The sequence below is a fragment of the Gossypium hirsutum genome, chromosome D09, assembly GCF_007990345.1.
Source record: "Gossypium hirsutum isolate 1008001.06 chromosome D09, Gossypium_hirsutum_v2.1, whole genome shotgun sequence".
NCBI lineage: Eukaryota > Viridiplantae > Streptophyta > Magnoliopsida > Malvales > Malvaceae > Gossypium > Gossypium hirsutum.
Genome location: NC_053445.1, coordinates 8,933,774 through 8,955,705, shown reverse-complemented (window position 1 = coordinate 8,955,705; position 21,932 = coordinate 8,933,774). Strand labels below are relative to the sequence as shown.

At 34.8% G+C, this 21,932-nt stretch overlaps 1 protein-coding gene across 1 annotated transcript; it reads right to left on the bottom strand.

Annotated features, from left to right (window-relative positions):
* Positions 1–6,051: 6,051 nt before the first annotated feature.
* Positions 6,052–7,993, bottom strand: LOC107892755 (uncharacterized). The gene is made up of 4 exons (XM_016817809.1): positions 7,905–7,993; positions 7,550–7,707; positions 6,973–7,274; positions 6,052–6,873 (listed from the first exon to the last, which is right to left on the bottom strand). Exons 1-4 carry the CDS (start codon positions 7,991–7,993, stop codon positions 6,052–6,054), a joined length of 1,371 nt encoding a protein of 456 aa, XP_016673298.1.
* Positions 7,994–21,932: the final 13,939 nt, after the last annotated feature.

Here is a 21,932-nt window from a genome sequence, read left to right as displayed (position 1 = left end):
AAAAGTGAGACAAGTGCATTCTGAGTGCACTCAAACTAAAACAACATTGGCTAAGTTGGAAGATCAAATGATCTAGTTGATAAGCATGATGGGAGATATCAAAATGAAAATTGGCACCGACATTCTAAGCAATACTGAAAATAACATTTGAAGAGATGGGAAGGAGCAAGTGAAAGAAATTGGGCTCCGTTCGAGTAAAATACCGAGTAACCCAAATGAACCCATTCAAAAGGAAGAAAAAGAAGATGCGGAATGTCTTTCAAAAAATTACCCCTTATGAAGTTGACCGTGAAGAAGAGCCCGATATGGTAGTTGAATCGGGAGCTGAGTCAAAATTTGAGAAAGACATGAAACCTATCCTTACGAGAATACCATTCTCATCACAGTTAGAAGATAAATGTAAAAAGGGATGAAACAAAATTTGTAAGTTTCCTAAACATATTTATATCGCTTAATGTTAATTTACCCCTTATCAAGCTAATAGAGAAAATTCCTAAATATGCAAAATACGTAAAAGAAATAATGACAAGGCGTAGGAAAACTAAAAAGGGAAAACAAATTAACATAGACGCATCCTGTAGTGCGTAATCACTAGAAAGATACCCCCAAAATTAAAAGATTCGGCTAGTTTCACAATTCCTATAGAGATAGGGGACACACACTTCAACAAGGCCATATGTGACCTAAGAGCCAGTATTAACTTGATACCCTTATCGACATATAAGAAACTCAAGTTAGGGGAACTTAAAAATACTATTATCACATTACAACTAGTTGATTGGTCTTTGGTACAACCAAAAGGTCTGCTTGAAAACATATTGGTTAAAGTGCATAATTTCATCATCCTGGTAGATTTTGTAATTCTAAACTTTAAAGAAGACTGTGAAATCCCTATTTTCTAAGGAAGACCCTTCTTAGCCATATCTAGGTCCACCATTGACTTAGAAAATAACAAACTGATGATAAGAATAAATGGTGAGACTGAAATATTTAAATGTGGTAATTTAAAAAATAAGGGATGTGATGAAAACTTAGGGGATAAATGTTATGATATATTTGTGAGTTCCCCTAATAATCTTGATTAAGGGAAACTATCTTCTATGGTAAGTGCGGGTAGAACGAGCAAGCCAATGGAGCGGGACAAATGAAAAGTTGTAGAGTGGCATGATGGAGTCTGGACAAATGAAGATATACAAAAAAACAGACATCACAACACATAACTAGGTTGGTGGATGAATCCAGAAGCCATACACGAAGAGACTAAGGATTCGACAACCATACAAGAAATATTATTTTAATACTTCAACCGTTAATTAAAATCATCGTTACCTTTTGGCATAAAACCTGATAACTTAGTAACGATAATATTTTTGGTTAGCAATTTGATTGAATTAAGGTAAGATTCAACAACACATGGTAATTGAGTAAAAGTGTAATTCTATGGGTAGTAATTGTGCTCTTTTGTAGTTACAAATAACTATAATTTTCTGAATGTGTTTGGCTAACACACTGTAATTACATCGTAATTTCCTATGTCATATTTGGTACTACAAACTGTTATTACAAAACTACATATTTCATCATTTTTAAAATATATATATGTTTATTATAAAAAAAATTACCATTATGATAAAAAATTTTAAACGAGCGACAAAAATTAAAATAAAATAATCATATATAATATGTTAATCTGAGAAAGTAATTGACAATGTTGTTTGAATCAAACTAGATTGGCCAATCAGACTAGTTGGATCGAGAATCGATCGGGGGACTGGTCTGAAGAGTGACTTTAAATAGATTAGGTCGGAAACTGATATGAACCAGTTGATCCGACTAAAAAACGGTTGAATCGGGTTTTTTTAATTAGTTTTTTTCAATTTTTAATAACTTTTTAATTGAACCAGTAGACTGATCGGGTAATTGACAATATGATTACTAATATTAGGGGTGATATCAATTCGATCGGGTTTTATAGAATTTTTGAACCGTCCATCATAATTCGGTTCAGTTCTTGGTTTTTCCATATTTTTTTTAGTTTTTAGACTTATTTTGATAAAATGAGCTCTGTTTTATGACTTTTGATTATTGCTTGACAAAACTTTAAGGTCTTTTTCATAAATATTTCTAAAAACAAAAATTTTTCAAGAACTTTTAAATTATTTTCACTATTCTAAATATAAAATATTTATTTTCATATCATAAAAAATTAAAATCAATTATATATTAAATAAAAATAGAATTTGGTTCAGTTTCGTGTAACCACGATTTTTAAACTTGCATTCCAAAAACCATCCAAATACCTCAGTTCTGGTTGGTTTTCGATTTGGTTAGTTATTTTTCTTAGCCCTAACTAAAAAAAATAACGAAAAAAATAAACATCATATGTTATTTTATCTAATTACTCTAGCATTCCATATGTTAGGTTGTTCCCTCTTTAACATATAAATTTCTTAAATTAAAGAATTCATGAGCCATCTCAAGTATTTGTTTCTAACTCCATTCTCTCAGTTGGTATTGTATCCTACAATATGGTAAAAAAATTATAATATTTTTTTAATAAATAAGTATATTATTTTATATAATATATAACATTGATATGTAAATAAGTTATGTCCATATTTTGTTGTCATAACTTTTTATATAAGTATATTTTAATACTTTTTATAATATTTTTATAACACGCAAATTACTTTTATAATATACTTTTTAGATAGAACTATAGAAATTTTTAAGATTTAATTAATATAATTTTTTGTTATAATTTTATAAAAATATACATAAATTACGTTTTTAACATTTATAATATAACCTTAAAAAAATTTAATTATAATTATTCAAAACACTCATACGTGCTTATGCTTATAATATAATTTTTATAACTTAAACTTATATAAAGAAATTTAAAGTTAAACCATTATGAAGTGTTTGGAAATCCCTAATATAATTTTTATAACTTCAATTATTTAATCGATTTTGATAATTTTTTAAATATTTTTATTTTTTACTTTTAATACTTTATTTGCTTTGAACCAATTAGAGCAGCTCTTTTAAGAACCAATTAGTCAAACCAGTTCGAAATTGATTCTGTAAAACAATTTTGGAACCCAAAATTCACAACTCGAGTTTTACAACCTAGCTTTGATACCACTAAATATAACACCCAAACCCGGCCTAAACGTTATGGTCGAATCTGGTGATGTTACGATAATGGGTTTTCAAAACAAAGTCATTTTGATAAATCATGGTTGTTTGATAAATCATCAAAGTTTTATAACCAATACTGAAAGCGTTGTTTAATTAATTCATTTGCCAAAACATAATCTACAGCGGAATTCTTAGAAAACGTTGTATTTTGGAAATCCAGTTCGTGTATTCGAAAAATATTTTAGTTTTGTAAAACTGTGATTTTAGTCAAACGTGGCAATAAAAGTTAAAACGCATCCAAAAGCAAAATAAAAATTCAAACAATCCAGAGAGTCCAATTATTACAAAATTCTTAGAAATAATCCTTAATTTAAATAAAAACCATAATTTAAAAAGTTTTACGAACTCGTGGTCACCGTGAGGCACCGTCACACCAATCTTCCTAAGTTTGTGGATTACCTGAAAAGAATAGACAAACATATGTGAGTTTTCGTAAACTCAGTGTGTAACCCAACAGAAATAGACATGCAATGCATATAGAAGAAACAGTCAGATACAGGTTCAGACTCATGACCATTTCAGATGCAGATAACAGAATTAGATATGCAGTACAGATATGTAGAATCCTACCCCCATTCTCTACACACCATCTTCGACCATCCCATCCCACTCTGTGTGGTTAAAAATACCACCCATCCCTACACACCATATAGTGTCGATGCGACACATTACAGATAATATGCAGTTAAGCTGCCAGAATATAGGCGACGTGTCACCGTATAGCTCGCTTCCTCCACATATACAAAGCCCACCCCAGTGACAGATACTAGGACCCAAAACTCAATGCTCGCCCAACTCAGTCCAACATAGCAAAGTACGACACTTACGACCATACAAAGCCTCGTAATGTGCCATCTAGATGCTAGACTGGAAACTGTTATTATAGGCGAAATCAGCAAGCGACAGAAAATCCTCCTATCTCCCTCGAAAATCAATTACACAACTCCGAAGCATATCCTCAAGTATCTGAACCACCCTCTTAGATTGACCATCGGTCTAAGGATGAAATGCAGTACTGAAGTCCAATCTCGAACCCAGAGCCTCATACAGTTTCTACCAGAATCGAGAAGTGAAGCAAGGATCTCTATTAGAAATTATCGAAGCCGAAACCCCACACAGTCTCACTATCTCAAAAATGTAGAGTTTCACTAAATTTTGCAGAGAATAATCAGTTCGAACCGGAATAAAGTGAGCGAACTTAGTCAATCGATCCACGATGACCCACACAGAATCCTTCTTAGTGGGTGTCAAGGGCAAGTCACTAACAAAGTCCATCGTCACTCGTTCCCACTTCCATAAAGGAATCTTAACGATTTGTAGCAAACCCGTAGGCAACTGGTGTTCAACCTTAACTTGCTGGCACGTCAGAAACTGAGCAACAAAATTTGAAACCTCACATTTCAAACCCAGCCACCAGTATAGTTCACGAAGATTCTGATACATCTTATTACCACTGGGATGCATAGCATAAGAGCTGCTATGCGCCTCCCTCAGAATCGACTATCTCAGATCAGGATCATTCAGTACACAAACCCGACCACAAAAACACAGAACTCCATCCTTATAAAACCTAAAATCAGATGTATTGCCACTCTCAACCCGACGGAACTGCCAAACCAAAGACTCATCCCCCAACTACTTATCCTGATCAATCCAAGTTGACTTAAATTGCAACTCGACTAACAGACCTCCATCATCGAACAAACTAAGACTAGCGAACATCGCTCTCAAATCTATCATCGCTCTACGATTGAGAGCATCGACCACCACATTGGCCTTACCAGGATGATACTCTATCGTGCAATCATAATCTTTGAGCAGCTCAATATATCGACGCTGTCTAAGATTCAACTCCTTCTCAGTAAGGAGGTACTTGAGGCTCTTGTGATTAGTGTAGATGATACACCTCTCACCATACGGATAATACCTTCATATCTTTAACTCAAAAACCACAGCAGCTAATTCGAGATCATGCGTCAGATAATTCCCCTCGTGTGACTTAAGCTGATAGGATGCATAAGCCACAACCTTACCATCTTGCATTAGTACACATCCCAAACCAACATGCGACGCATCACTGTACACTACAAACTCTTTACTAGATTTAGGCTGTATCAGAATAGGAGCCTGAGTCAGAACAGACTTGAACTTACTGAAACTTGATTGTTGCACATCAGACTAGACAAAAGGAACACCCTTGTGCAAAAGTTTAGTCAAATGAGCTGCAATCAGAGAAAACCCCTTGAAAAATCGTCGATAATAACCCGCAAGCCCTAGAAAACTACAGATCTCAAATACATTCTTAGGTCGTTTCCAATCAAGCACAACCCCAATCTTTCTAGGATCAACTCGGATCCCCTTAGTAGAAACCACGTACCCTAGAAAAGTTACCTCTCACAACCAGAACTCACACTTGTTCAACTTAGCATAGAGCTATTTCTCTTAGAGTATTTGAAGCACTACTCTAAGATGCTCATCATGCTCATCCTCAGTCTTAGAGTAAATCAGAATAGCGTCGATGATGACCACGATAAAACTGATCCAGATACAGTTGAAAAACTCAATTCATCAGATCCATGAATGCAGCCAGAGCATTCGTCAAACCAAAAGGCATAACTAGAAACTCGTAATGCCCATAACGAGTCCTAAATGTCGTTTTATGAATATCAGCCTCCATAACTCTAAGCTGATGATACCCAGATCGGAGAACAATTTTTGAAAACATTGAAGCCCCTCTGAACTGATCAAACAGGTCGTCGATTCTTGGAAGTGAGTACTTATTCTTCACAGTCAATTTATTCAACTGCCTGTAATCAATGCACATCCTTATGGTACCATCATTTTTCTTTACAAACAAAATTGATGCCCCCGCAGAGACATGCTAGGACAGATAAAACCACGATCTAGAAGCTCTTGAAGTTGAGCATTAAGCTCTGTAAGCTCTTTCAGTGCCATTCGGTAGGGAGTAATGAACACTGAAGCTGTACCCAATAGAAGCTCAATGTTGAACTCAACTTCCCATTTCGAAGGTAAACCTGGTAACTCCTCAGGAAAGATATCCAAAAAGTCCCTCACTGTTCCGGTACCCTTCACAGAAGAGTCTCCAGAAATTGAAACATTGATGTAAGCCAAGTACGCCTCACACCCCTTTCGAACCAATTTCTCTGCCACTAGAGTGAAGATCACATTAGACAAGTAATCTCGACGCTCACCGATTACAACCACTTCCTCATCATCCACGACCTTCAAAACCAACCTCTTAGAGGCACAGTCCAAACTAACTTTTTGCTTAACCAACCAATCTATACCAAGAATCAAGTCGAACTCCCCAAACGGTAGCTCCATCAAATTTGCCGAAAACACAGTCCCTTGTACTTCTAACGATACATTCCTATAAAGTCTACTTGCTCGAACAGACTGCCCCAATGGACTCAGTACAGTAATCTCACTAGAAGTGCAGTCCATATAAATCCCCAAGTTTTGGAAAACAGGATTAGCTACATAGGAATGTGTAGAACCTATGTCTATTAGAGCAGTATAAGGAACATCAAAAATAAAGAACGTACTGATGATCACATCAAGAGTGCCTTTATCCTCTTGACGTCGAGCAACAAAAACCAGTGCCGTTTGCCTTGCCTCAGTTTGATTAACACCTCTGCCCGGTGCTCTCTGTCCTCAACCCATACCATTACCACCCTTAGTCGGTCCATGGCCCCTAGGTGGCTACTGAACTGCCCTTTGAGGCTCTATCGAACTCGGTCCTAAAACTTGCATCTGATCAGCACGTTGTGGACATTCTCTAATCTGATGCTCTAATGACCCACACCTTAGACATGCCCTTAACCTCCTCCAACACTCACCCAGATGGCGCCTACCACAATCACCACATGGCTGAATCCCAGCAAGAGCAACATGAACCCCAACTCTATAAGGCCCATCAGGTCTGGCCCATTTCTTAAGCCTCTGAATAGAACTAGAGGGCTCAGAATCCCTCTTATTCTTACCTCTCTCACGATCCCTATTCTGGCGCTCCACGCGCTTAACCTCCTCGGCGATTTTTGTCTTATCCACTAAAACAACAAACTCGTGCTCTCTTTGCAGAGCACCCTCAAATTATCCCTCAAACCGTCCTTAAAATAAATGCATTCCTCATACTCATATGCCATCATGCCTCGAGCGTAGCGATTTTACCTCAGAAACTTAGCCTCATACTCGGCCACAGATTTATCACATTGCGTGAGATTCATGAACTCATGCCTACGAGCATCAACATAGCTTGCACCCACATATTTCCCCTAAAAGGCAGTCTTAAAATAGTCCTAGCTCAGACGGTCCCATTGAGTACCCTCCTCAACTGAAAACCACCACTGATACTCCTCGTCACGAAGCAAAGAGACAGCACCCTTTAATTTTTGCTCGGGATTACATTCTATATCATTCATAATCCTCTCAGTGGCCTTCAACAAATACTCGTCCACAATAGGGGAAACTCTTGTGACACCCCTAAACAATTCAGCTCCATTAGACCGGAGTCATTTAGTTTCTGACCCACGGCCCCCAAATCTAGAATAGGGTCCAGCGACCCTCTCTAGTACCCTCAACATGGCTTGCGACAGTGCGTCATCCCTAGCCGAGAGACTTTGAGACCCAGTCTCAGTAGCAAGCGAAACTGGTGTCTTACTCGTGTCTAAAATTTGCACATTGCCCAAAGACGAAGATTCAGCTGAAGCCTCCTACGGCCTCTACTGCACCCACGAATACCACAACTGCAAGTTCCATGAGCGCTCATCGTATATTTCAAATTAATCTACATTATAAAATTTTATGTATCAGTTCCAGTATTTATTAACAGATATTTTATACGTAAATTATTAGGAGTTCAGAAGTGTTTTAGAGATTTTAGTCTGTAACTAACTCAGTATAGCTTTCAGAAAGTTCTAACTACAGTGTTTTCAGAAATTTCTATCTAAATTCAGAAATACTTACAGAATCGACGCCAGACACTCAGTGTACCACAAACTTACTCAAAGTGATCTAAGTTATTTAAAACCAGTTCTTTTTAAAACACAATTTTGGAACCCAAATTTCACAGCCCGAGTTTTGCAACTTGGCTTTGATACCACTAAATGTAACACCCTAAATCCGGCCTAGACGTTATGGCCGAATCTAGTGATGTTATGATGATGGGTTTTGAAAACAAAGTCGTTTTAAATCATGGTTGTTCGATAAATCATCCAAGTTTTATAACCAATACTGAAAGAGTTGTTTAATTAATTCATTTTCCAAAACATAATCTACAATGAAATTATTAGAAAACATTGTATTTTGGAAATCCAATCCGTGTATTCGAAAAATCCATTATTTTTGTAAAACCGCGATTTTAGTTAAATGTGGCAGTAAAAGTTAAAATACATCCAAAACTAAAATAAAAATTCAAACAGACCAGAGAGCCCAATTATTACAAAATTCCCAGAAATAATCCTTAATTTAAATAAAAACCATAATTTAAACAGTTTTATGAACTCATGGTCACCATGAGGCTCTGTCACATTGATTCGTCTAAGTCTGTCGATTACCTGAACAGAATAGGCAAATAGATGTGAGTTTTTGTCAACTTAGTGTGTAACCCAATAGAAATAGACATGCAATGCATACAGAAGAAATAGTCAGATACAGGTTCAGACTCATGTCCATTTCAGATACAGATAACAAAATCAAATATGCAATACATATATGCAGAATCCTACCCCCATACTCTACACACCATCTCCGACTATCCCATCACACCGTGTGGGGTTAAAAACACTCACCCATCCCTACACACCATATAGTGTCGATGTGACACATTACAGATAATACGCAGTCAAGCTGCCAGAATATAGGCGATGTGTCACTGTACAGATCGCTTCCTCCACATATACAAAGCCCACCCCAGTGACAGATATAGAAATAACATATACAGTAATATTATGCATAACATGCTCATATATAGGTAGTGTATATATACTTAAACAGAATAGATATACATATCGGTATCTTACACAATGCAAACTATTAGAGTGTCAGATAACATAATACAGGGTTTGGTTAACCTTTATTAACCCTACGATAGGTCCACAGTCGATCGAAGCAAACCGTGCGACCCTAGGGAAATTAACACAATTATGGGCCCACATGCCCGTGTTGCTTGCTCGTGTGGTCCACACGGCTTGGCCAAAAACCCACTCACCCTTGTGACCCACACGCCCAATCTGGCCTAGCCTGTGTGGCCCACATGGCCACACTCACACCATCACATGGTTGTGTCTTGCGCACGACCACACCTTCATCAGACACACGGCCATGTCTTGCATACGGCCACCCACACGGCCAGGCACACGCCCGTGTGGCATCGAAAGTGCCCTTTTTCGACTTTTTTTGAACATCAATTTTTCGTGTTTAGGGTACACACCTAGTTTGTTTTTGCTGCGAAACAATCCTAAGATTCCTAAAACATAATAAACAACACCAACCACTCAATCAATTCCAAAAATTGAAGCACAAATCTATCCAAAACCCCAAATGACATACTTGGGAAAACTACTCCAAACGAAGGTTCGATCACTTACCAAAACAAATATGACATCCCAAACACACTAGATGGTGGAATACAAGTTTTGATCTCTTTGTACAACACCTACACAAGAAATCACCACATTATTATTCCCGAAAACGATTCTCAAAACCTAAAACTTTAAGAACATTTACCTACCACAAATCAAGCAGGAATTATGGAACCCAAAACACAGAAATGGAACAACCGAACAGTGAATAGAAATCGAAGAAAGTAGAAATAACAAAGAACCTTTGGAAAAAAAGAATTGGAGAAGAAAACGTCAAAAACTTGGAGAGAGAGAGAGAGAAAAAATCAAAATAATAAAAAAGGATTTAATTTGGCACTATCCCACTACATCCACTAACAACCCAACCAACCTGGAATTTCAAAACCACCAAAACTCTTTCAGCCAACTGAAACAAAAATTAACATCCATGCTCATGCAGAGACTCAAACACAAAACCTCCAACATACTAACTTTTTACCACTCAAACCAACAGGCTCATTTTGATATAAATTAACAAACAATTTTACAAAAGTCCATTCAACAAGGACAAGACTTGGACCCGAAATAACAAAATTTTTCAAACATGAGACTTGAACCCAAGACCTCATACACACACTGAAAATACTTAACCATTGAAGCATACACACATTTGTGCTAGGTATTTACAGAAGCAAAAATAAATTTATCAGGGCCTTATAGATCCAGTTGTTGGTTCAACCGATTTTTTAGCTCAGTTCAACTAATCCGTATAGATTTGTGGGTCATTTGGTTTTTTACCTCTCACCAGACCGATACCCCAATTGGTTCCCAATCTGACCAGTCTATCTGGTCCGATTTAGTCAACATTGAATTTTGAAATTTTTGTTTATATTTGTAAAATCATTTTCTTATTTTTTAAAATTTTAAAGACTTTTTATTTTCATTTTCATTTTTTTAAAATTTTAAAAAATATTTTTTAAAATTTTTAAAAAATTATAATTTTTAATTATAAACTTTTATTAAAAAATGTTTTTTTTTTGCTTTTTTAATTTTTATATAATTTTAAAAGGTAATAACCAAATTAACCAAAAATATTGTAAATGTTAAGAACTAAAATTATTATTTTATAAGGTCGCATGTCAGCAACATGTTAATCCTAGCAAACCAAGGGCCAGAAAAAAGAATAGTGCTATTACATATTTGTAGAGCCTCAGTAATTCAGTCATGGAGCCTATGAATATTGAGGAGAAGCTGAGGCATCATCTCAACAACAGGAAATAAGAGGTGTTTATGGGGCGGGTTTGGTCGGGTTCGAGTTAAGTATAAACATGATATTAATATATTTTATGCTTATTCAAATCTGACTCGACCCAGAATATGAGCTTAAAATTTTGTCAAAATTCACTCATAATTGCAAAAGATTAATCCATGTTCATTTTAGGCATGCCCATATTAATTTTAAATTTCTTAAACAATCGGCTTTACCCAAATAAATTAAACATCTGCCTAACGGTCCATTTATAATCCCAAAGACTAAATTCACGCACTATAAATAAATTGGAATTTAACACATTCATTAAAAAAACCTTTAACAAATTTATTAGATTAATTTCCCCAATTGAATGGCCAACGAAAAAGAAAAGATTAATTTCACTGCATTTGTCATATATGGTTCAAACTTTTAATAAATTTTAAATTTATAACCCCACAAAATTTATGAAATATCAGTGAATTATGTAATGTTATATGATATAAAATGATTTTTTTTGTATTTTTTTAATTTTATAAAATAATATTATTTAATTTATTAACAATATATAAATTTTGCACCATCAAATATAAATTCTTAAATTTTAAAAAAAAACCTTTAAATACTAAAACTAAAGTTATCTAAATATGTACTATTGTTTGAACATAAGTTTTGTTTTTTAAAATCCCTAAACCCTTTTCTATATTAAAATTTAGTAAGGCTTTTCGCCCACATTTCGATTGGATTGATTATTTGTTTTGACATGTTCTAGAATAAAAAATTGAAAATTAAAACATGCTCTAAGTCCAGATATGTTGGTGCGTAGAGATAAAAATAAACTTATGAGAAATTACTGAAGGCTTTAAAGCGTGTATTAATGCTACTTTCTTTTAGGTTCTATTTGCCCCCACCTATATTATGGTGTGCAAAAAAGTTACTGACAATTATACCTCGAGGATACAATGAATCCCAATGATTGTTTACATTCTACACTCACGGAAACAATTCATTGAGCACTGAGCAAAGCATAGCAAGAATATTAATTTCTATAAAAAAATTCTATAGTAATTCTTTATAAAATAATCTAGAAATATAAAAAATGGTGAGAGAATAGAAAGAAACTTTGTTTCTACATTTTTTGGTATGTCATACAAATGAAATTTATCTCCTATTTATAAGAGGCCTCATGTGTCTTCATAGGGACATAACTATCCAAATGGATAGTCATACCTTTAGCAATAAACATAATTATTCAATAGATATCTTCTTGAATAATTATGATTATTTGTTAATAATCAAGTGCCATAACTTTTAATAACTAATTTTTCATTTGCAAATATTGAAACATTATATATATTTGGAAAATGCTCCAACAGTCTCCCCCTATTTTCAAAATATTCTAGATTTTGATAATCTTGGAAATCAATTTCATAAATGAAGGTCTCTTATAATTGAACCTTCACTTAGTGAAAACAAGTTAAATTTAATCGAAATTGCATGATAAACTATGCTTTGAACCAGTTATTCCATTTGATTAACTGAACACATCTCACACAATGATTTCAACACCAGTAAATGCATAGTATCCAGGGAGACTATAATGGCCATGTGTCTGTAACCTCTTTTCATGAGTGCTCTTAAAGCCAAGTCCTTTGAGCTCTTTGAAACAGCCACACTTTCACTCTTTAACATATTTATTGTACTTTAACATATTTATGTTATGAGCTTATTAAAAGTATAATACTCTCACACTTTCCTTATCACTACGAGTACCTAGCACTTTTTCCCTTAGGATGATATATTATATATTATTTTATAGTGCTGGCATTTACATACTGATGTTGTACTTTGTCTTATTGAACTCAAAACTTGGCGTTATTTCAAGCGTTGAGTTGAGTTTCCATCATGAGTGACTCAAATATTATAACGCTTGTACCTCATCTCTAGATTTCCAAATTTTCAACATAGCTATGTTAATTATCTATACCACATGGAAAAACTTTATATTTATTTTTATCTTGAAAATTCACAAGTCCAACATCCCCACCATGTTCAATTACCCATTCTTTCGCAAAAGAATGCTATCAAGGATATCTTTTCTACTATTATCAAATTACGATGATCACTTTATCTTTTCTTATCATGATAATTTCATATTTGGCTACTTTCTTTATTTCTTGATATACAAGAAATTAATTTCACAATCACCATATATATGAAACCATATGTCATGTTTATTTCACTGAATAAGTTGTTGTAAAGAGGCCTCGAATCCCTTGGTGAAACCAGACAATATACTTTCTATTTGTCATAGCTTCTTTTCAACGTCAATACATGACTTTAAAACTTTTTTCCATTCATAGTCAAATAACATACTTTTTCTTAACACACCACAAATATGCAAGGGTGTAACATATATAGTCATATTAGAGGACCATCAATTGTCCAATCAAATGACTATAAAATTACACTTTTATTCACCCTTCACCATGGACATCATCAATTATTTTCTGACTACAATCAAAATCATGTTCATCACTTAAATGGGTTAAATAACATTCATATTGCTATTTCATACTCACGAGATCTTTTATTCATGGCTTCCAAAGTAAATTTCAAAATTTCAAAATTTACATCTTAAAATTTTATAAAATCATGGGACTATAGATCATATCCAAGTCATAAAAAACCGCATGCGCCATCATAAATATGCATAATAGGATCTTGATTTCAAATATATGATTATCACGTTATATATTCTTATTAGAAAATTTCATACTAGAATAGTGATCTTATTATATAAGCCAATGCTTTCCGTTATTCTACATTAACTAGAAAAATTAACCATGGATACGCATATGACTTATTCTATTTCTAGTCAAAACCACTTCTAGTCCAAACTTTATAATATAGAATAAAAATGTGCAATCATATATATAACGCATTTAGGTTAAGGTTATTTAACAAAAACAAAGAAATTATTTATATTATATGATCATCTACAAACTTTCACTTTTAAAAATGAAAATAATGTCTCATCAATATCATCCAAATGCTAGTTACTAATATTATGATCTAAATAAAGAAATAATTTCATACCGCAAATTAAATATGTCATAAAAAAGAAAGTATACTTTTGTACTAAAAATTTCACTCACAAATTAGATGGAACAAATTAAATTTCAATTCTCCAAATATATTGTCTATTTATAATGCACTAATAGGTGCCTAAATGACTCTTTAAAACGATCTCACTTTTCATGTTGCACTTTTTTAATTTCAAGAAATCATTTCAACTCAACCTTTTGAAAGTAACCGTTGGATTTAATAACACAACTTTTTAGTTTGGGAAAGCTCTCCCGAATTATTATAATGCTTCTATTGGATAGAAGACTATTCAACTAATATATATTTGAACAATACCATCACCATTCAAAATAAAAGTATTGTTTTAATCCATCAATAGATCTTTTCCCAACTGCGCATTTTCATTCCATCCATCTTCCTTCTTTCTACCACGATATATAATATATATTATATAATTTTATGCCAATAATAATTATACATGTTAAAATATCATGTAAATAATAAACTGACATTTGATTTCTATCAAGTAAATACTCCACAAGGCAATCATACTTTTGGCATAATGTATTAAGTTCAGCTTTGAAATCTAATTCATGTAACATGAGTAAAACAATAAATTTAGCGTACCTTTTTCTTGTGATAAAGATTTCTTCTAGACAAAAATTTGGCAAGGTCTTTGACCTTAATGCAATCACATTTGTCAATAGTCATCCTCATATGTAACCTCCCCATCCTGACCTAGACATTAAACTCGAATTCGAAAGATTACATCAGCCACTGAAATGGCCTAATAGGGCTATCAAAATTTCTGAAAAAAATAGTTATTTTAAAACATTTATTTAATGTAGTAGAAAACTTAGTTTAAATTTCATTTTACTATTCCTCAACATTTTAGTTATTATCTAGCAATGAAAAATATGGTTTTTACTTATGTTTTTAATAAAAATCAAGTTTCATGCATAATTAATTAATAATAACAACTTAATAACCTAATTAAAAATTAAAACTAAATGTCATGCAAAAATAATCGAACCTAAGTCCTAAATCTCATGCCACAGTTCAAAAAAAATATTACAATTCACGAATATAATTAAAACAAAAGTTTAAGCTTTAATAAATTGGAAATAAAATCGATAATGCCGAGATTCTCCGGATGTTGTGTCTGCATCCTAACCTAGTGGGTTATCTAAAAGTATGAAAATCTAAGGTGGGGTGAGCTATGACGCTCAATGTGAGTTCATTTACAATTAAATCAATGCAACAGTTGTTAAGACATATTAAATAACATTGCATATCATAATCATAGGTAGCAATTCAATACAAAGCATCAAATTTTATCATGTACGAACTCACAATAACCGTGTTCACAATAACCATATTCAGATCAATAGTTTCTCTAATTTTCCCACAATAGTCATACTCATATGCACATGTATATTCTCATACACACAAAAGAATGTATATGTTGCATAACATAATTTTAGGGTTTATATGCACATATTTTATAAGATGTCCTATAATTTTCGGGTTCAAAAAGAATATATCCTACCCCACCACTCCACATCATAATGGGAGTTCCCCAGAACTCCCTTCTCCAACACACCGAGATGTGGATATACCACTACTGGTTCGCAGATAATAACTACCATTCAGCTGTGGACACACAACAAGTTCCTACAGTTGGAATCTACTTTCATCTGTGGGTTCACAGCAAATAGTCCTGCAAATGAAACCTGCTTTCGGCTATAGATTTTACAACAAAATCCTATCGTTGGAACCGACTTCCATTTGTGGGTACACAACAAAACTGAGTTAATGCAGATAAATTGTCATGCTTCCACTGATCATATCGTCCCAACCCATGCAATGCATTATGACATATTAAATACAATATATAATAATATTTAATACATGGCAAACCAACAGCAAAATCATGCCTTTATCGGGAATACGAGCTAACTGTATCATGGTGCATGCTATACATACATTCACAAGTATTTTTTTCAATTTCAACATAATATTTTCAAGTCTCATACAAATATTCAAAAATATAAGTAAATACTGCATTAAATCGATCAATCATGGATTCTAGCAAATCTCACATTATTAGGGACCTATTTGCATAATTAAATTCACTAAAAATAGTTCGTAACCTATTCAATGACTAAATTGATCAAAAAATGAAATTCTCAAACAAAACTATAATTTCTTGGTTCTAGGGGACACACGACCGTGTGACCGAACTGTGTAGGAAGCCTTGGGCCTTGTGGAAAGGGTATACGACTGTGTGGCTATGTCGTGTGACATTCAAAATCTCAACCTACAGGGGAGACACGACCGTGTGGCAGGTCGTGTGGGAGGTCCTAGGCCATGTGAGAAGTAAAATCCTAGGTTGTCAAGGGGGACATGGTCGTGTGTGAGGGTGTGCATTCCACATGGGTGGCCCACACGCCAGTGTGGTAGGCCGTATGGTCTAGGCTAGTTTTGATTTTGCCTCGATTTTCTTGTAAAAGAACACACACTTGACTTTTAAGGTTTCGTACGATGATCCTCACGTCCAATTCTGATCTGGGTTACCTACAATGGGTCTTTAGATCGAAAAAAATGTAAGAATTAATATTGATGTTCAAGATTTATCGAATTTAACAAGATTTTCGGGAAAGCTCATAGAAATGTCAAATTTGATTTTGGAAAATTGTCAAGATTGATATTATACCAGATTTCTAGGGTTCTACGAAATTAGAAACAAGATTGCTTACCGATCTAGATGGAAAATCAAAGATTAGGGTCGATGAATTCAACGCTCGGAGGAAAATAGATTAAATCAGGACTTGATTATGATTTGAGTGTTAAGATATCAATTTTCCATAAAAGATGAGAGAAAATTGCAAAATGAAAAGATGAAGAAAGAAAGAGGCAAAAATAAAATGATCAAATTTGGTTTTCATTTGAAAGAGAACTAGTTTCCAAGTATAATTAGGAATGGTGTAAGGTCTAATCATGATTCAAACCTAGGTACAAAGGGAAGATAGAAACCCTACTGATGCGATCTCGTACTCATTGGTCGATTCGAGTCGCTTGTGTTTCCGATCGTAAATATAAGTAGTATCCGATCTAGTTTATCAAAGGGCTAAATTTAGACAAAGATAGGTTTAACAAGGGATTATTTGGTTGATTAGCGAAGGAACGGATGACTGATAGGCTTAAAAGCTGAATAATGAACCAATATTAAAAAGAGAATATTGACCCGATTCTTATGATGCTCTTATGGTGGAAATGGCTAATAGATTGAACCGTAACCCATTATCTATTGGAGATAGGAACCAAATAGTATAATTGGAATGCCACACTCGTTAAAGTGATAGGTTCACAAAGGGAATTAGATTGATGCCACTAGACTACGTAGATAAGTCAATTTGAGTCACAAAAGAACAAAGAGATTTGAACAACTCACAAATAGATTAAAATTCATCAAAGGTTTAAAAAAGTCTCAAATACAAGATTTGAGCTTAGTATTTATAGCTCTACAAAAGTCCAGCCAAATAGACTAGTTTAAAGTAGCTTAATTGAGTTGACTAACCATTAAGCTATCCCGCATGACTTTTGAAGACTCCCATGTATAGGTGATGCCAACAGCCATGTCATTTGCACTCCCCAAACAGCCAAAACATGTAGCCTTTAATTTGAGCTAATGGTTCAAGTAGATGGTCGATTTTGGATGGTGTGAACATGGCTGATGCCTTCTTGGGAAGTCAGACGTGTAATCTCCCTTTTAATGTTGAATAGGGCACACGAACAACCTTCAAGGTGTGGAAACCCAAAATTGGATGGTCACTTGGTGTGAACATAGCATCCAACTGATTGGACAAATGTGAAAATACTTGTGTCTATTGCATTCCACGAAAGGTTGCTTGGAAGAGAGCAACCAGTAGCTCCCCCATGAATGCACATCCAAATGCATGTTTCCCCCTTTAATTCCATCCATTGAACACCCTACAAAACACATTAAACACAGCTTAAACATAATTTAATTGGTCTAAACTAAAGACATGTATTAAAGACGCCTAAACTAGGACATATTTAAAACATATATTTAAGATGTCTTAAATTATGACATAATTAAAAACCCTTATTAAAGATGTTCAGATTATGACATAATTAAAACTCATATTAATTATGTTCAAATTAAGACATAATTAAAGACTTAAACTAATTTAACTAAATAACTAGAACCGAATTTAATTCTTTAATCCAACAAATAAATTCACAAGTTGAAGAAAGCTAAAGTTGAGCTTGAAGCAAGTTGCATGGCACGTATGGAGTGCATGTCCATGATTGATCAATGAACCCTGCAATGGATTCACCCCAAATTCGATCAATAAGGCCCGCAATAAATTTCTTGAACCTCTTAGCTTGAGCTCGAGTAATCAGCCCCGTTGGCAACTCCATGGGTTCTTCGGCATCTTTGGAAGGGTCTTGAACCATGATCGCATCATCCCCTCCCCTTTCGAAGCGATTTGTCCCCAAATCATCACCTACATCATAAGGAGAAAGGTCAGATACATTAAAACTTGCACTTACATTGTACTCACCTAGAAGGTTGAGTTTGTATGAATTGTCATTGATCCTTTCCAATACTTTAAAATGACCATCACCTCTCGGTAGCAATTTAGACCTTCGTTGGGCTAGAAACTTTTCCTTTCTCATATTCACCCACACCCAATCTTTGGGTTCAAAAACTACACGTTTTCTTCCCTTATTGGCCATATGCACATATTGTTTAGACCTCTCTTCTATATTCTTCCTCACCTTTTGATTTAGTTGCTTCACGTACTCAGCCTTTCGTTTGGCATCTACATGCACAAGTTGATCATTAGGTAAAGGAATCAAATCAAGAGGTGTTAAAGGATTAAAACCATAAACGACTTCAACCGAATGAACAGATCGATTATAGGCAAACTCAATGTGCGGCAAACACTCCTCCGATGTCTTGAGATTCTTCCTTATAATTGCCCTCAACAATGTTGACAAAACTCTTTTCACCACTTCAGTTTGTCTATCCGTTTGTCGGTGGCGCATCATAGAAAACAACAGTTCTGTGCCAAGCTTCCCCTACAATGTTCTCCAAAAGTGGCTGAGGAACTTCGCATCTCGATCGGACACTATAGTCCTCGAAACTCCATGTAAACACGCGACTTCTTTAAAAAAAATTTGTAACATGTAAAGCATCGCCAGTTTAATTACAAGCAATAAAATGTGCCATTTTGGAAAATCGGTCAACCACTACAAATATTGAGTCTTTTCCACTTTTAATTCTAGGAAGACCTAAAACAAAATCCATTAAAATATCAACCTAAGGCTCCTCGAAAATGGGCAAGGGCGTGTACAATCTATGAGGCTTGATTCTCGATTTGGCCTTTTTACAAGCTATGCATCAATTGTGCACTCTCTCCACGTCATGTTTCATCATTAGCCAAAAGAAATGCTCGTGGAGCATGGCCAATGTCTTTGTGACTCCAAAATGTCCCATGAGGCCTTCGCTATGCTCCTCGTTCAACAACACATCCTGAACAGATCCTTGAGGAATGCAAAGCTTACTTTCTCGAACAAGGTAATCATCATGTCTATAAAACTTTTCAAAGGCTTAGTGTTCACAAGCCTTATACAATTCAGCAAAATTAGAATCATTTTCATAAAGTTCGTTCAAATGCACAAAACCAAGTAGTTTCGAATCTAAATGGTTAAGAAGGGCATACCTCCTTGACAAAACATCTGCTACGACATTTTTTTTACCTTTTTTATATTTGATTACATGCGAAAATGATTTAAGAAAGTTTACCTAATTGGCGTGTCTCTTGTTTAACTTGTTATAGCCCTTGAGGTGTTTCAACGCCTCGTGATCAGTATGAATAACAAATTCTTTAGGCCACAAGTAATGCAGCCACATTTCCAATGCCCAGATCAGTGCATACATTTCCTTGTCATAGGTTGGGTAATTAAGGGTGACACCATTTAGTTTCTCGCTAAAATAAGCTATGGGACGCCCATCTTGAGTCAGCACAGCTCCAATACCTATACCTGAGGCATCACACTCAATCTCGAACGTTTTGTTAAAATCAGACAAGGAAAGTAAAGGAGTGTTTGTCAAACAATCATTAATTAAATTAAAAGACTTTTCTTGCTCCTCACTCCAATAAAAAGTAATTTTTTTCTTAATGATACCTGTCAATGGAGCAGCCAAAGTGCTAAAGTTAGGAACAAACCGCCTATAAAAACTTGCCAAGCCATGGAAACTTCTTACTTAGCTTATGCTCGTAGGTCGTGGCCATTCTCGAATCACCTTCACTTTATCTTGATAAACTTCGAGTCCTTCCAAGCTAACCACGAATCCTAAGAAAACAACCTTGTTAGTACAAAATGAAAATTTCTTAAAGTCAGCATACAAAGTTTCCTTACGCAATACTTCCAAAATAGATTGCAAATGAAGCAAATGACCTTCTATAGACTTACTATAGATTAATATGTCATCAAAATAAACTACGCAGAATTTACCAATGAAAGCACATGGCACATAATTCATCAAACGCATAAAACTACTCGGTGCGTTAGTTCAGTCGAAAGGCATAACCAACCACTCGTACAAACCGTGCTTTGTCTTAAACACTATTTTCCACTCATCTTCTTCTCACATTCAGATCTGGTGATAACCACTTTTGATATCTATTTTGGAGAAGAGTTGGGCTCCACTTAGTTCATCCAACATGTCATCAAGGCACGAAATTGGGTGTCCATACTTGATTGTGATCTTTTTGATTGCTCGGCAGTCCATGCACATGTGCCAAGTTTCATCCTTTTTGGGCACCAAGAGCAAGGGCATGGTGCAATGGCTTAAGCTCTCTCAAATATACCCCTTCTCCATCAACTCGGCTACTTGCCTTTGAAGTTTCTTAGTTTATTTGGGGTTACTTTTTATAGGTTGGACGGTTTGGAATTGTAGCTCCAAATATGAAGTCAATTTGATGCTCGATCCCTCGAATAGGTGGTAAACCACTAGGGACATCTTCCGGAAATACATCTTCAAAATCCTACAACAAAGACACAATCGAAGAGGGGAGATTATCATCTAGGTCGTTAGTATTGAATAAATTTTCCTTGTACATAAGTACAAGTATTGGCTGTTTCAACAACAAGAACTTTCAAATTTCCCTATCGTTTGCATACACACTCAATTTTTCAATCTTTTTGTCTTCTTTTCTTTCCTTTTCCTCTCTCACTTTTATTTCACTCTCTTTATTCTTTTACCTTGCTTTTACCTCATGCTTTCCTTTCTTTTTTTTTTAATTTCTTTTTTTTTTCACTACTTCCCTCTTATTCTTTCACTCCTAACTTTTCAAAAGAATCTTTCAATTTTAACTGATCCTTGTACACTTGCTTAGGGGTTAATGGCACCAAGGTCACATTCTTTCAAAGATGCTTGAAAGTGTATCTATTAGTGTAACCGTCATGGATCACTCTTCGATCAAACTGCCATGGTCTTCTTAAAAGCAAATGGCCAGCATGCATCGACACCACGTCACATGCGACTTTATCACTATATTTTTTTAATTGAAAAGGTAACAACGGCTTGTTTGGTGACTTTGAGTTCTCCTCCATTGTTAAGCCATTGTAATTTGTACATGTGGATGTTTGGTCATTGGTAGGCCAAGCTTCTCCATCAACATGCTACTAGCAACGTTTGTGCAGCTTCCTCCGTCGATGATTACACTACACACTTTGCCTTGAACATGGCATTGCGTGTGAAAAATATTCTC

Bases quoted from the DNA above. Each gene is read 5' to 3' on its own strand.
- LOC107892755 (XM_016817809.1), bottom strand. From the start codon at position 7,993: ATGAGCGCTCATGGAACTTGCAGTTGTGGTATTCGTGGGTGCAGTAGA. The intron at 7,708-7,904 runs GTGCAAATTTTA...TGAATTGTTTAG, and splicing joins AATCTTCGTCTTTGGGCAAT to GGGTGTCACAAGAGTTTCCC. The intron at 6,874-6,972 runs GTTTTAGGACCG...GGTTGAGGACAG, and splicing joins AACGTGCTGATCAGATGCAA to AGAGCACCGGGCAGAGGTGT.